The sequence below is a fragment of the Gekko japonicus genome, unplaced genomic scaffold (assembly GCF_001447785.1).
Source record: "Gekko japonicus isolate JY-2015 unplaced genomic scaffold, Gekko_japonicus_V1.1 scaffold898, whole genome shotgun sequence".
NCBI classification, from domain to species: domain Eukaryota; kingdom Metazoa; phylum Chordata; class Lepidosauria; order Squamata; family Gekkonidae; genus Gekko; species Gekko japonicus.
In genome coordinates this window covers 264,774-281,039 of record NW_015160238.1, presented here as the reverse complement: position 1 = coordinate 281,039, position 16,266 = coordinate 264,774, and the positions used below count along the sequence as shown (strand labels likewise).

The 16,266-nt window shown below is 44.4% G+C and overlaps 1 protein-coding gene across 1 annotated transcript in view; it reads right to left on the bottom strand.

Moving 5' to 3' along the window:
- Nucleotides 1-5,089: 5,089 nt before the first annotated feature.
- Nucleotides 5,090-16,266, bottom strand: part of ZMYND8 (zinc finger, MYND-type containing 8) — a 105,040-nt gene continuing 93,863 nt past the window's right edge. The window contains exons 18-22 of the mRNA XM_015413097.1: nucleotides 16,251-16,266; nucleotides 15,555-15,797; nucleotides 15,281-15,438; nucleotides 11,962-12,051; nucleotides 5,090-6,437 (exon numbers count right to left, since the gene is read on the bottom strand). The exon at nucleotides 16,251-16,266 is cut by the window's right edge and continues 66 nt beyond it. Of these exons, the coding sequence (XP_015268583.1) occupies nucleotides 6,336-6,437; nucleotides 11,962-12,051; nucleotides 15,281-15,438; nucleotides 15,555-15,797; nucleotides 16,251-16,266 (609 nt within the window). The 3' untranslated portion in view covers nucleotides 5,090-6,335. The remainder of the gene's footprint in view (nucleotides 6,438-11,961; nucleotides 12,052-15,280; nucleotides 15,439-15,554; nucleotides 15,798-16,250) is intronic.

Sequence of the window (16,266 nt, the reverse complement as noted above, 5' to 3'; positions counted from 1 at the left end):
GCGGATTGCTGCGATGTCGAGAAAGATTGTACCACCATGGAATTCGGCGGACGCTGCCTGAAGAGAAACTTCCCCGAGTTCTCTTGGATCTTATAGAGAGCTTCGTATTGTCTGGCGACTGGGGGAATCGAAGTGGGATGAGCCCATGTCTCCTTGAGAGCAGAACGGTGGACCAGCAGCAGAGGCAGAACTGTAGAAGGCAGTAGGTCGGCCTGAACAAGCTTGTGAACGACATCGGTCACAGTCGGGGATTCAGTGGAACCCTGGACCTGAAGCGCAGATGCCATCCTGGTTACAAGTTCCAAATACGCTTTCGGACCTTCAGTTGGTGAAATAGAACCCAAGGCCCGAAGCTCATCATCGATGTGCGGAACATAGAGTTCGAGGTCTCCCGAATCCAAGTTGTCGGAAATTGACACGGGAGAGGAGGATCTCCACTGTTGAGTGAGATCAGCCGGTATCGAGTCATCAATAGGGGGATGAAGCCCAGGTTCTGAGGGAGAACACTTCGGGGCATCCCTAGGTCTCGAGAGCTCAGGAGGCTGGTCAGGAGCCACAGAGCAGGTCGAAGTCACGGACCAAGAACGTCTGGTGCAATCCAAAATGTGTGGATGATCATGACATTCGAAATGACGAAGCCAATCATAGTGGTGTCGGCGAGGAGTAGGAGACCTTAGATAATAATACGGATAGTAATCAGGCCGATCTCGTTCATCAGCAGACCAATATTAGTCATCAGAAGGCGATCCCAAGGGAGAAGGCGACTGGCGACAAATGAGATGCTTTCGATCATATCGAGATTGGCAGCCAACAAAACGTTCCCTGCCCTCCAAATGGTGGATCGGGGTACGGGAGTGTAGTTACTGAGATTGAGAGTCCTGGTGACACGACAAGTCGGAAGGTGATCTCGTAGATTGACCCAGCGGAATGAGGCCAGAGGCCGAAGAGAGTGTAGGCGGCGGTGTCGGAAGCCACAAAGTGGACTTATTAGGTACAACAGCCACAGCAGGGGTAGATGTCGTTAAGCCAGTAATGACGACTGGGTCGACAACTAGCACAGAATGAACGCAGCTATCGACTCTATGGGATTCCCCAAGACAAAGAAGGCACAAGTCGTGACCATTGTTTGAGGGAATTTTAGCTGGGCAATAATGGCAGAGTTTGAAAAACTTTGTTTTGCCCATATGTTCTCCACCCCACCCACTATAGAATAAAAGGGGGGGGGAGAGAAGAAAAGTATTATTTCTTTTCTTTCTTTCTTTTAAATAGTAAGGAGAGAGAATGAAACAGAAATGAAGACAGAAGGCAAAGAAATATACTTAGCTGAGGCAAGTACGGAGCAACAGAAACGAGGTGTGAACACACAGGCGGTCAAAGAAAAACTGAGTGGGAGGCAGCTCTCTCCCCTGCTCCAGGCATGCGCAGTACGTGCCTGCTCCCCAGGGCGGGAAGAGAGCCCGCCAAAAGCTTGCTGCCTTTCCAAATCCAGGCTGCTAATTTTATCCTGTCCAGTCCCAGGTGAACTGTCTCTCCTTGACCCAGTATATCCCATGGCAGAGGAAGACGCCTCGGTTAACTCGGGACTGTAGGAGCTCCACAGGAATCAAGACCGTCCCCAGTTTTGTGCTCGCCTACAATCACGTCAGGATCCAAGGCAAGGCTGGAAGGGCATCCTGGCGAACCATCATCCAGAGGAAGCTCAACCTCCTGTATGCTCCGTCTGACTGAAGACCCTGAAGGGAAAACAGAGGAATCCGGCTGTAGAACCTGACTCAATACACTAGTTCCTGAATCGAGGGCTGACTTCCCAGCAACCCAGTTAATGTCATACCATCCGGAGGAATCTACCCTCCCAAGCACTTCTGTCCCCTCTCCACAACCTGACAGACCCTGTCCCATGGAGAGTGAAACAGTGTGCCCAGAAGGAACGTCTAGACCTGCCCCAAACAGGTTTACCCCCTTGAATGGTACTGCTGCTACCTTGGCTCTGGCTGCTGGGTCAGCGTCCCAGTTTCTGAGCCACGTATTGCATTGCGCCTAGCCGTCACACTACTGGCCATGGCCCGAGCAGATAACTGGAGTGCATCCAGTGAGGCATCTGCCGCAAAGGCCGTTGCCAGAGCAATCTTTTAAAATTCATCTTTCAAGGCCTTTGGTATGCCACTCTCTGCAGCTGTAAGGTCTGAGGCCCAAATATAGGCCAACCGGGCAAACAAGGAACCAGTGGCAGATGCTCGCAGGGAACTCGCAGATGCTTCAAAGTCCCTATGCAGCGCTTTCTCCACCCTTTTGTCACAATTGTCCTTAGGAAGACCATCGGCATCCATGGGCAGAAGAGACGAAGAAGACAAGAGAGTTGATTGGATCATCAACCACTGGGAGTTTGAGCTTTTTTGTCGCTTTTGGAATAAGAGAGTACAATTTAGCAATCATAGGGTTATTAGCCTTGGGATTTGCAGGATGTTCCCATTCAGTCATAATAATATTATAGAAAGCCGCTGGTAAAGGAACGTCTGTCGCTTTGGCATTAGGTTTGGGAATAGCCTTGTCAGACCCCACTGGAAAATCTGCAGCTTCTGTATCTTCCTTTGTTTTAGCAGTATATGAAAGCTCCAGTGCTCTCAGGACCTTAGGCAACAGCCTGGCATAAAGTTCTTGAGGAAAAAGTCTAGACGGGGTAAGAGGAACTGCTTCTTCCCCTTCCTCGGACAATTGTCCCTCCTCCTTGTCCGATACTGGTGAGTCAGAACCGGACTCTTCTCCCATGTCACTAAACAAAGCTCTATGACACACACCCGAGCAAACTATCTTTCTCGGAAGGGAGGCATTCTGAGAGCTATTATGTCTACCTCTCTTGCCTTTTTTGGATTGAGAAGTGGATGTTTGTTCCCACAAGTCTCTGATTTCCTTTTGTAACTCCTCCTTTAACCAGGACCATACATTAGAGACTGTGCCTCCTCCCTGGATAAATCTAGACCCAAGGGATCTTTATTGGAAGCTTGGGTGGATTCAAGGCTCTCAGAAGACATGGAGCTTGAGGGGCCAGCTTTATCCGCCATTTTCAGAGAAAACCTGAAAGTGAAAGTAATTTATTATCACTGGATTGTCACCAAATGGCCGCCACTCCTGCCCTTTATTTCCCCCATATAGGATCCGAAACAGTAGGGAAAAGGGGCATAGAACATGCTGAGAACAGGCCCCCTTCAAAACTCCAGAGAGGGAACAATTTTCCTCCCCATTAAGAGCCGAGGCGAACATACAACTATCAGGATGGGAGACCGGGGGGGGGGGGCAGGGAGCCTCCATTCAACACAAACAGCCAGGTCAGTCCACTGGATCTGACCACCGTGGCTCAGCTCCCGCCCCATCAAACAAACCCCCTACCATGTTTCAGATGCAGGAAAAGCCATCCCTACCAGGCCACAACGTCCCATCCAGGCACCCGCGGATGAAAAGGGGCCCAGCACCAGCCCAAACGGGAACGCGCTGCACCAAGCCGCGCCACCCGTGAGCTTCCTGGCCTCCGCTCCACTTCCTTCCCCTCTCTCGCCTCTCAGCGACCAAAGGAGGGAGAAGGGAAAAGCTTTGCCTTGCTCCAATCCACATGCAAACAAATGGCTGGTTTCCCCCTTACCGCGTCTGCCTGGGAGCTCCAAAGGCCATCGGCAGCCGCTCTCTTCGCCTGCGATAGATGAGTCTGGGAGGGATGGGGAGGCAGACACACCTTCCTCCGTCTCCCACACCGTTTTCTTCCTTCGTCCTTTCCTCTAGGATCTTTGTGCTTCATGGAGCACAGCCAGAACGTTCTGCTCCAGAGGCAGGGCCGGTGAAACTGGGGATCCAGAGGACAAGCCCCTCCCCTCCAGGATCAAAGTTTGCCTGCCCTGCAAGTGGAGAGGAGGAGCTAATCCCAAGCGTAATGGATCAAAGGAATGACCCACTACTGGGACCACTGGAGAACATACTCAACCCTGGAATCTGAGATGATCTACTGTAGCCTCTATCCATTTTTAGGCATCAAGCAGGAAGAAATTATTTAAGGTTGTTTATGGTCAATGATACTATAGTACTGATCCAAGCTGTTTTTATATTGTATAGTTTAACATGCTACATTTTGTTTTAAAGTTGTGGACTTGGGTCAAGACTTCTCTGGTGGTCCTTCCATCACCACCACACTGGATGCCATTATATGGGGTCTCCCTAATTTCAGGAGTGGCTTTTCAGAAAGCCGAAGGGAATGGAGTGAGAAAGGGTCATGGGAATGGCTTATTGTGCATGCTGAGTGCCCACTGGCAGCTATATGGATCCAAGCCACTATTTTGATATTCATTCTAATGGGCCACCTTGAATCAGATTTTTTTTGGAGGGCTTGATAAATTTGAAAACAAAACAGCTTACATAATCCTCCTTGGCTAGGAAAACTGTTCAATGTGCAAAGGTATAAGAAAACATATATGATCTGTCCTACCAAAGAAAAATGTCAAATTATATGTCCCTGTTTGTGTTATCATTGCATGGGGCGATTCCAATTTTCCTAGAACACAATATGTAACACACACACATGAAGCTGCCTTCTACTGACTCAGACCAAGGTTGGTACTGTCCACTCAGACTGGCGGCATCTCTTGAGGGACTCAGGTAGGGAGGGGACTTTCATGTCACCTACTGTCTGCTCCTTTGAACGGGAGATGTCAAGGACTGAAACGGGGAAATGCAAAGCAGAGGCTTTTCCATTGAGTCACAGCTCCTCCTCATATGAGACAGCCTAGGTAAAAACATGTACTCTGTCCTTGTGCATGCCAACGTATTGATCACTGGATCTACCAAACAGCATACATTTCAGAAGAGAATGTGTGAATATGGCTTTCTAACAAAAAAGGGAAATCCAAAATGAACTGAGTTGTTTTTTCTAGAACAGTTTACATTTTAAAAAGTAAGGAATTCCAAAGCACAGGATGTCACCTGGTTCAGTTGCAGACAGACACAATAATCAAAAAAGATATTTAGTTTAATACAAATTTTATACAAAGAAAATGTGAAAAAATACTTCCATATGCTAAAAGCAATTATGCTTCACAAATAAGGCCAGCTAGGCTATCTTTGACACAACTGCAATTCACAAATATTCTGCTCTTGATTTCTTTTTCCTTCTAGTTTTTTCCTTCCCTCTAATGTGTAGTACTAGCTGGAGACTGTACAAACTGCATCCTTTATAAACAATGGGAGAAATCAACATGACTAAAATGTACAACAAAATGTACTGGAATGATATCATACAATTAGTTTTCTCATATACATACATCACCTTTGCTTTGTTCAATGCTTTTGTATACACAACATACAAAATGGTACTACTGTATAAGTGTAACAGACAGCGTTTTCATGGGTTACTTTCTCTCTCATACTGTACTGTTTCATGCTTACATAAAAACAAAAATCCCATAAGACATGCTCTAGCCCAGCATCAATGTCCTTTACCCACATTTCTTTTAGTAACGAGTCCTCTCTCCGTCTCTAGTTGTTGTTCCCTTTAAAAGCATTTTAAAGTCCTTTGGATAGATTTTCTTTCTTTTTTTTTTAAGCCAAAAAGGAAAAAGGAAACACCTAATAGGAAGCATAAAAAAGAAAAACCTTTGCCCTCTCTGGAATTATTGATATTATACCACCACCTACTTGGTATTAAGCTTTCTAACTCCCTTAGCTTAGCATGAATGAAATTTAAAATCTTTTTTTTTGTAAACAATCTCTCTCATTTTAAATAAGCAACACAAAATATGCCCTTTTACATACTTGAGGACCAAAGACTGGAAATTCCTAATTCAACAAATTTTAAAATAGCCAGTTCCAGCATGAGTTGCACACAGATGTGCAGTCATTGTTTTTGTTTCCAAAGGCAAGTTGAGTGGTTCACAGTCTGCTCTTTCTTACATCCTAAAGAGGAAGAATGATTTATGTGCAACTGCAGTTCCCAGAAGACCATTTCTCTCGCTGTTGTCTGTGATTTAACCTTTCCGTTACCAACTTCCAACACTCCTCGTACGCTGAAGTCAATACAAATATAAAAAGATGGTACTCTAACATCATCCACAAATTGTACATAATTTACAACAGAAGCATAAATTTACCATGGATCTTAATCAGTCCGCAAGCTTTTTAAAGCCATGGCTAATGCTTTACATTAATGTAGTGTAATTAAACGCTTTGTACACACATACAAAGCTAAAAGTCTGAACCTCTGAGGTTAATCCAAAGAACTGTGGGAATTTTTTTTTCCACATTTCTGTTCCAAAGATTATTATTTATTCCAGCAGTCGCCTGGACTCCTCCGTTAGTTGTTAGACTCTCCGTACTTGGACAGGCATTGTTGTCTGAACATACTGAACTCCTGTTCTCATTGCCACAGTCCCAGCTGTAGGGCTGACTACCACAGGAATGGTCTGCGGGTTAAAACCAAAACAGAAAACAGAAATACGTATTATGTCAGAGATCACAGGCACAGTCACAGAAATATACAACTGCTTATCAAGAGAAATCCTCAGAAAGATACTAGCATACATATACTTGCGGAATGCAACAACATAACTGTATGCTATGCCTCTGTAACTCCACCCTGTAAACAGATTGCAGGGGAAGGATATATACTGCTACTGCAAACACAATACTTGCAACAGCAATGAAAATCCTACATGTATATATCCTTCCAATACATCTGCAAATAATCCCTTACAGGAAACATGGATCAATATTTTCAAGTTACATGGTCATTCCAGGGGGGTGGCCATGTTGGTCTGCTGCCACAAAATTAAACAGGAGTCTAATGGCACCTTATAGGAGCTGCGGTGGCTCAAGTGGTTAAGACACTGAACTGCAGGCTGTGGAAGGTCAGTAGTTCAGCGGTTCAAGACCCGGGTGCCGCAAGACAGGGTGAGCTCCTGTCTCTAGTTCCAGCTCCTGCCAACCTAGCAGTTCGAAAGCAAGAAATTGCAAGTAGATAAATAGGTACCACTTCGGTGGGAAGGTAACAGCGTTCCGTGCGCCTTGGTTTTTAGTCATGCCGGCCACATGACCACGGAAACGTCTTCGGACAACGCTGGCTCTTCGGCTTTGAAACGGAGATGAGCACCGCAACCCTAGAGTCAGATTCGACTGGCTTTCGAGCAAGGGAACCTTTACCTTTACCTAATGGCACCTTAAAGACTAGCAGAATTTATTCCAGCGCCAGCTTTCGAGAGTCAGAGCTCAACTCTGTCAGTTTTTAAGGTACCACTGGACTCTTCTTTAATCCTTGCACCTAAAAATGTGATTGCTTCATTATTTAAACAACATATAAACCCAAATTAGCTAGCAAAAGTAATAAATTAGGAGATGGGTCCTGAATCCTGAGCTTCAAAGCCCCCCCCCCCCAATATTTCTTCTTTTCACAATTCAGCCATCAAGATTATTTCATGAGTCTAGAGAATGTTTATCAAAAGCTCTTCTAAAGAAAGACTGCCAAGGCCAAGAATAAAACTTGGAGATTTATGAATAATGTATATACAAAATTTCCAGCTAGGCCCATGTGTGGTTAAAATTCCAGTCAGAAACCACAGGAAGCCAAATAACCCATGCATTTGGAAGAGTCTTGTACATCAATGCAGGGATGCAACTTCAACAAAGCATTACATATATTTTTAAAAAGACTAACTAGACTATACAATTAGCACAAGAGTTACCTTGATGGATCAAAAAAGGTTCATCTCCAGTGTAATACATTCATATGGCCTTTTGCCACAACTGTCTGTCACTGATCAGAGAAGCAACCTCACCATGTGGTAGGTTGATCATCTCCCTGTTTCCACCAGTGGCCTAGCATATGTCTCCACAAAATTCAGGCAATTATGGCAATGGGTATCCTGTTCACATCAACAACAGATAACCAGACACATACTGTGTCTTAACATGAAGGTTCTATTTTTATTATCATGGCTAATAGTCATTGGTAGACCATTCTCCACAAACCCTCTAAAACAGGGGTGTCAAAATATGCGGCCAACAGACCGGAACCGGCCCCTGCAGGGCTCCTATCCAGCCTGCAAGCAACTTCTTCCTGTTCCTGCATCACAGCTTACTTTTGCCCAGCTCTCTCCTCTCCTGCTTTCTGTTTCTCAGAGGAGAGAAGAAAGCCAAGCCTCCCTTCCCTTGATTAGCTGAGGGCTCCTCCCCCTTCCCCTCCTCCTTTGGGAAGAAAGGGAAGGGGGAGGGGAGAGAGAGAGAGACAGATTCCTGTGGAACAACAAAATTTTATTCCAGGTATAAGCTTACAGACTCCTGTGGAACAACAAAGTTTTATTCCAGGTATAAGCTTTCGTGTGCGCGCACACTTCTTCAGAGAGGAAAGGAAGGAGAGAGGGAGGGGAAGTGAAAGAGCCAGAGAGAGATCTCCCTTTCCAGTTATAACAGGTGGGGTGGGGGGGGGGGAGAAACCTAACAGAACAGCTTGCAATCTTTATTAGTGGAAGGGAGCAAGAGTCCAGTAGCACCTTAACAACTAGCAAAATTTGTGGCAGGGCATGAGCTTTCATGAGTCACTGCTCACTTCTTCAGATACAGCTAGAATGTGAGTCCATCTGTCTTTGTATCTTGGAGAGTGAAGTGATTTCAGACCCCAAATGACAATAATAGGCATTGGGAAAGAAAGACAAAACCTAGGTCTCAATTTAGTTCAGAAGGATGCATTTTCTTTATCTTCATTATCAGTTGCAATTCAGCAGTCTTTCTTTCTAATCTCCCTTTGAAATGCCTTTGTAAGAGAACTGCTACTCTTAGGTCAGCAACTGAATGTCCTGCAAGATTAAAATGTTCCCACATTGGTTTTTGATTGTTGTGGTTTCTAACAGCAGTAGAAAGAGTCAAGTAGCACCTTAAAGACTAAACAAAACTTGTGGCAGGGGATGAGCTTTCGTGAGTCACTGCTCACTTCTGTAGACTTATTTCCATTTCCTCCTGGACCAAACTGAGACCTAGGTTTCCTGTCTCATTACCAATGCTGATAACTCCACGTCTACTACTCCTCTGTATATCACACCTAATCCAATCAAGTCTGCTATTGCCATTCAGCACCGGAAATCATCTTTATAAAATTTATATCTCCAGTACCTCATGTTACATTTTATTGCATACAAGGCCCGGCCCAACAAAGTAACATTTATGTCAGATCTGGCCCACATAATAAATGAGTTCGATACCTTTGCACTAAAAAATGCTGCACACTATTCAAAAGGTAACACCACAAGTGTACCTAAAAACACAAAACATCATTTCATAGATGGTATGCTGCATGAAGTGCTTATTTTTTGTGTCCTGAACTTGTTGCCAATCAGGTTCACTGGATGACCATAAATCCTAATAGTGTGTGAGAACTATTTTGCTGCTTCCTCTCCAACAAATTGTCCATAATCTTATAAATGTTTATCATGTTTGGACATCATGCCATGGAACAGTATGCACACCAATAGATCTAAAGCATTATGATGACAGTATGAAACTAACATCCTGAGCGGAGGCCATGAAAGTGCTCAGGCAGCCAACCAGCCACTACACTCGTGCATCTCAGAGATATGCCAGCATAGCACCCCCACTGCTGCTATGCCACAGCCAGCCACCAAAGCAGCAACACTGCCGACTCCTGCCAGAATAGCACCACTGCAACCCTCTGAGCAGGTGGGAGAAGGGAGAGGCCTAGGGGCATGGACATAGTCAGTTGACTCGCTAAGTCACTTCAACCTAGGAACGGCTCCCAACCAACCCAGCATAAAGTTATGTCATCATAAAACACAGTGTAGCTAACACAATGGAAAAGGAACAATGTCCCCCCTCCATTACAGTTCCGCCCACAAGCACAGGATGCTGATTACAGATGGCCACAGCCAATCACCCCCCCAGCAGCCGCCAAACTTCCTCCTCTACACCCAGTCACAGCCCCCCACCCTCAGCACTACACAAACCTTAGCCAGGATGCCCTGTAGTAGGACAGCCAGTCCAGGACTCCTGGTTCAATGAGGGCCAGAGGCAAGCAAATTTTTCCGACATTTTGCCCCTGCAAACGGCAAAAGGAGGGAAGAAATCGAGCCAGCTGATGAGCCACCTCAGAAAGCCCTCATTTTGGCTGAGATACCCCTTCACAATCCCTTTATTCCACAGCCTTGCACCTCCTGACATCACGGCTGCAGTGGAGTGCCTAATACCTGATGGCATGTCTCTTTTGCATCTAACTTCTTGCCCATTGGTTAGGCTGCTGGTCTTGGGTGTGGGAGATGAGGGCTTGAGCCCAGGATCTGCCTTCCTCCCTCTTTTTGGAGCAGGCTTGAAGTGGGGTGGTTGCATGTTGGCAGCACTTTTGCTGCCATTCGGACCCTTGCCAGGGGGACAGGTGAGTGTCCTGTCCACTATGTGGGTGACATTCCCCTGTGGGCTATGGAAGGACACTCAGGCCATGTGCCTCTGATGAGGCTGTGCCATCACTGGGTCTTTTCTCATTATCTTCCAGCACGCTATATAGGGTGAGTGGCACTGAGGAGCAGAGGCTGCATCACCAGGCTGTGATTGGCTATGCCAGTGTATGCCACTCAGAGGAATGTCAGTGGGCACTGCTACTGATTGGTGGGTGTTGCCAGGGTTGCTATGGACTCTGGGAAGCTCGCTATGTGGTCTGCTCCTTGTGGGGTGGGGTTATTTGTAGGTTTTCCCCATTTTGTGGAATGTCCATAGCGATCTGACCAGCATAGCAGCTATTACATTGGCAGCTGGCTGCCACCACTGCAGCAGCCCTCAGGATTGGACTGTAAATGTACACGCTGTGTACGATATAAACAAATCATTCTAAAGTGATGGGAAGGGCAGAAAATCCCTCAAGGTCCTTCACATATTTACCCTTTCAAATGAAAACACATAAGCAAGATTATGCCATGAACAGACAATAGGAGTGAATGAGGCTCCCTCATATTAAAATTTCAGCATGGCTTCAGGTAAAGCAAGCTGTAGACCAACAGTTTTAAAAAAAACAACCCACAACCCAACTTGAGTCTGGGGGAAAATTCTTGCCAATGTGAAATATGGTGATCTGTCAGATCCAGTGGTCAAATGTAAGGAGTAATATAATGTAAAACCCACCTACTAGGTATCCTCAAAGAAAACAATGTTTGGGGCCATTCTACATCCCAGTCTTCTGTTTGCGACAAGTCCCTCATGCCCCAAAGAAAAGTTTCCAAGTTTCTGGACTCTTTAAAGATCACAAAATAACATAGCTGGCTGAGGTACCAGTCTAATAATGACACAATATCCTTCATCTATTTATTTCAACTACCTTGATTCTGATGAAGGTTTTTGCTTCCCAAGGGATTCAGAGTTGGTAAGAACTCTCTGCTGGGCACAGAAGCTAAGTTTTGGGGACTGATGAAGTATTAGATGAACAGCTAAACAGGCTTCACCTCTGGTTATCATATGGTAATTACACAATGGACACAAGATGTCCAAGGGACTATTAAACGGGCATGGAACAGGATCTTAATCCCTATGCCAACATCTTTCTTCTCAACAGTCCCAGTGCCCTAAGGCAATAAGGCAACTCCAGAAATTGGGAGCATACATTTAATTGTATGGCTCTCTTTATTCAATGTAAACTTAGAGACCTGGTGTTAAATAAAGCTTCATTGCAAAACAGGAGGAGGGACTATGTATTTGCAGTGACATGTACACAAAAAGACAGCTGAAAAGGTAACTAACTAGATGCTGACTAGACTACGAATCCTTGCTTGGCCCTGTGATAGAATGTATGGCATGAGGGAGATGGAATGTTGTACAGCAAAATAAGGCATTTTGCAATGCAAACTTGAGATTTGAGACCAGTGAATTCATATCCTGGTAACAAAGGAGACAACCCCACCCCACCCCAAATAGTGTTTTAATGCCAAGAGCAGTACTTACAATTGTGGGTTGAGTAGTTGGAATATAGGTGGTGGTCTGCGGTACCTGGACCAGTTTTATAGGCTGGCTGCTTGTCACACCAGTTGCTATCTGCAGAGGCAGCACAGGTAACCTCAGTGAAAGGTTCACCTTTTACATAAAGGCCACCTATTTACTAGAATCATTATCATCATCATAATAGAAATTTGTCAAAGGCTTGGCTTGTATTTAAAATTTACATCTCAATGAATTCACAGGTTACATTTTTGTTAATAAAATCAAAATTCAAAATATGGATATGATCATGTACAAAGACTGATGAGTCAAAAAAGTTAACAGTTGTGTGAAAGCAGTCTGAGATAGCAGGCAGTAGATGGCAGATAGCATGGCAGTAACCCCATATGATAGCATATGAAGAGTTACTGTGAACAGCTTTACTATGTTTCCAGTTGGACAGGGAATGCTGGTAAGGCACATCACCATTTCTGAGGTTTTAAAGCTGAACAGCCATGGGCTACCCTGGTCCTTCCCCTCCCTCTAACATATGCTGTTTCTAGGACTTTTAAAAATCTTTAACAAAGTATAAAGTCTAGAAGTCAACCTACATTATTTATGTTCACAAAAAACATGGGCTCTCAAATATATTGTGAATTCTGTTATCTGAGAGCAGGCCCATAGCTACACCCCCGTAATTAAAAGCCCCGCCCCACAAGTAACCATACTAGAATAAATTTTGAGGCGAGACCCCCACTGGCAGCAGCCAAGGTGAGAGCAGAACGGCTTGCCCTCGGGCTACCCTCTCCCTCCCACTCTGGAACGGGGGGGGGCACCCTCATGGGACCTGGGAAAAGACAACTCAGAGGGCATTTAATTGCCTTCAGAAGGCATTTAAATGCCTTTTGAGTTCCCTTCCACAGAGCAAGAAAGCTTAGAAGGGCACTCAAGAGTGGTACTTTCAGTACATCTCCAAAAGTTCCCCTTTTTGCTAACCCAATCCTGCTGTATACCACCTAGGTCATTGTGAGTCTTCCAAAAGCATTAATTTGCATTAGTTGTTGTAGATTTTTCCGGGCTGTATGGCCGTGGTCTTGGCATTGTAGTACCTGATGTTTCGCCAGCAGCTGTGACTGGCATCCTCAGAGGTATAACACAGAATGATGGAGGGAGTACTCCATCTTTCTGTGTTATACCTCTGAGGATGGCAGTCACAGCTGCTGGCGAAATGTCAGGTACTACAATGCCAAGACCACGGCCATACAGCCCGGAAAATCTACAACAACTAATGAACTCTGGCTGTGAAAGCCTTTGACAACATATTAATTTGCATGTTTCCCAAAGGCTCATGGGGATGTTGTTGACCTAGGTGGTATACAGCAGCACTATGACCTAGGTGGTATACAGCAGGACTGGGCCAGCAGAAAGGAGATGACTGGAGAAGTGCTGAAGGTACCACTCCTTAGTGCGTTTCTAAGCTTTCTTGTCCCGTAGAAGGGAACTCAAATGGCATGTAAATGTCCTCTGAGCCTAGGAACTGCTGAGCTTGCTGCCCTGTCCCTTGAAAGGAACGGCTAGAAACAAGATCAGAGCCTCCCCCTTCAAAGAGAGGCATTCAGATTAATTTAATTAACTGTAAATTAACTAATTTAAAAATTTAAATGCCCCCCCCAAACAAACAAAAAATCCTGGCTAAAGGCCTGTCTGAGAGTAGCCAGCTGAGATGCCATCTAGAAATTAACATACCGGGGATAGATTTCTCTGACATAGTGGTTTTAGATGAAGGAATTAAATATAAAGTAACATACAATGGCAACTAGTTGTATTAGTTGAAGTTTCAGAAATTTAATGGGGTCTGAACTGGTAGAGAATGACCGTGATGAACAAAGCAAAATCCATGCTGGGATTATTAGGAAAAGGACTGAAAATAAAACAGCCGATGTTGTAATGCTCCTGAATGGTGCAGCCTCATTTGGAGTACTGTGTACAGTTCAAGTTGCTGTATCTCAAAAAGGTATTTCAGAGTTGGAAGAAGTGCAGAAGAGGGCAATGATAAAGTGGTCTGACTGCCTTCCCTGTGAGGAAATGCTAAATAGCATAGAACTTCACAGTTTACTAGAAAGACTACTATGGGGAGACACTACGGAGATTTACAAATTTACAAAGTTATGCTTTTTCTGACTTTCCCACAACAGTGATATTCAGGGACACCCAACAAAGCTGATAGGCTACAGATTCAAAAGACTCAATGAGTAATTAAATTGTGGAAATCACTGCCAGAGGACGTAGTGATGGCCATGTGCATAAATGGCTCTGAGATTTCAATGGGATTAGACAGATTCATGGAGGATCATCTATGGCTACTGGCCTTGATGACTAAAAGGAACCTTCACATCCACAGATAGTAAGCTTCTGAATACTAGCACTATGAGGCAGCATGAATTGAGGCCTTGGCCTCTCTGCTCTGTTCATTAGCCCTCCAGGGCAACCAAGTGGTCAACATGTGAAACAGGATGGATCTAGCAGGGCTTTTCTTCTGCATCTATTTAATTAACTTTTATTTTGTCCTTCCTCCAAGGACCTTAGGGCAGAACAGAGATGGTTCTCTCCTCCATTTTATCCTCACAACCACCCTCTTAAGCTTAGACAGAGTAACTGGCCCAAGGTCACCCACTGACTTTTATGGCAAGTTAGGATTTGACTCTGGTTTCCTTAGGCCTAGTCCAACACTGTAACCTCTGCACCACCCAGGCTTCCAGTGGTATGAACATCTTTGATAACAAAAGTATAATGCATTATCTACATTCTAATTCATATGATTTGCAGAACATTAATAGGCTTCACTTCATATACCTGAATTAACAACCTGAATGCAGCCCTATAGAACACTCAGATTTATTTTTTAAAAACTACCTTGGATTCACCATGTGTAAAGAAAATTAGTATGTAAGGATTTTAACAAATAGACATAAAACTGTGTAAAGATGGGGGCAACATGAACAACGGTTTCAAAACTAGGTGCTGGACTCATGGCAGTGGAACTGGTGTATTAAGAGCTTTACAAAGCACATGCAACCTTGCATTTCAAAAACCTACATGGGAAAGGTGCTGACAGGCAATGATGACGAACCAGAGCTGTCACCAAATACGTTCTGAAAACTCTATGTAATTTCTTTGCAATAAGGAAGAAAGGAATCCCCCTAAAAAAACCCACCTGGAGACATTTTGGTCCTACCCTTCCAAAAATGCATCTACTCTCCTCTTGACACACTGTCAAGGTAATTAGAGTGCAATAATTTGCAAATTCAGTACAAAGATAGGTTGCAGTATGGAAGGCAATACTCACTGTAACACTCTCCTTGCTCTTTTCTACAGTTGTCTCTTTTTCTTTTGGAGTACTGGCAGTTTCTGCAGGTGTAGGCTGTGCACTGGAAGCAGGCTGGGATGATTTATTTAATGTTTCTGTGCTAATTTCAGTATCTGTTTCTTGCTGCGTTGCAGTGGCTAAAAGGAAAACAAATGGAACACAAAATCTCAGCTAGTAGTGTCTACCCAGACATGTGCACTCACAAATAGATTACAAGATAAACAGCTTAACTGTAATAGCGGTGGTTGATTACCTGACTGTGTGCAGGATTTCATATGTTCTGGCCAGTGAGCTTGCTGGCAAGGGTAATCGCAGTAGCTGGTGTTCCAGCAACAGTAGAAGATGGCTTCTTTCTTGCAGTTGGCACACCACTGCTTCTTCTTGGTTTCATCAACCGCTTGCTGCTTTTCCAGCTCTAGCTGCTTCTTGACTTCTGCAATCAAGCGATCTCGTTCCTGCTCCAAACTCTGTCGCATTTCAGCCATTGTGAGTTCTAGTCAACAGACAGATATAATGGAGTAAGCAGTAGGGCCAATGGTTAAAGAACAAACAACCCAATAGAATTCAGATTTAGCTCTAGACAGACTCATGACTTCCGGCTGGAAGACGCGAGCCTTTCTGTTCTAACAAAATATGCTGTATTGCACAGAAATCTGACTATTTAGTAATCAAAAGGCCACAGTTAATTACAATTAATTAACAGTATACCATCATTCATATTGTTTTAAAACAACAGAAAACCATTCTAAATTCTATTGCAGAATTAACTTTAGAACTGCTTATAGACATGAGGAGTGCTATGATGTATCATGTCCCATCACATTTCCTATTCTTTCAGATAAGGACAATTTGTACCAACACAGAATAGCAACCAGGATATTGCCACAGCCCATTAAAAATCCCTCAATTAAGTGGCAACAGCACTGTTATTTGATTTTGCATTTTTAATACCCTTGTTGTGTTTC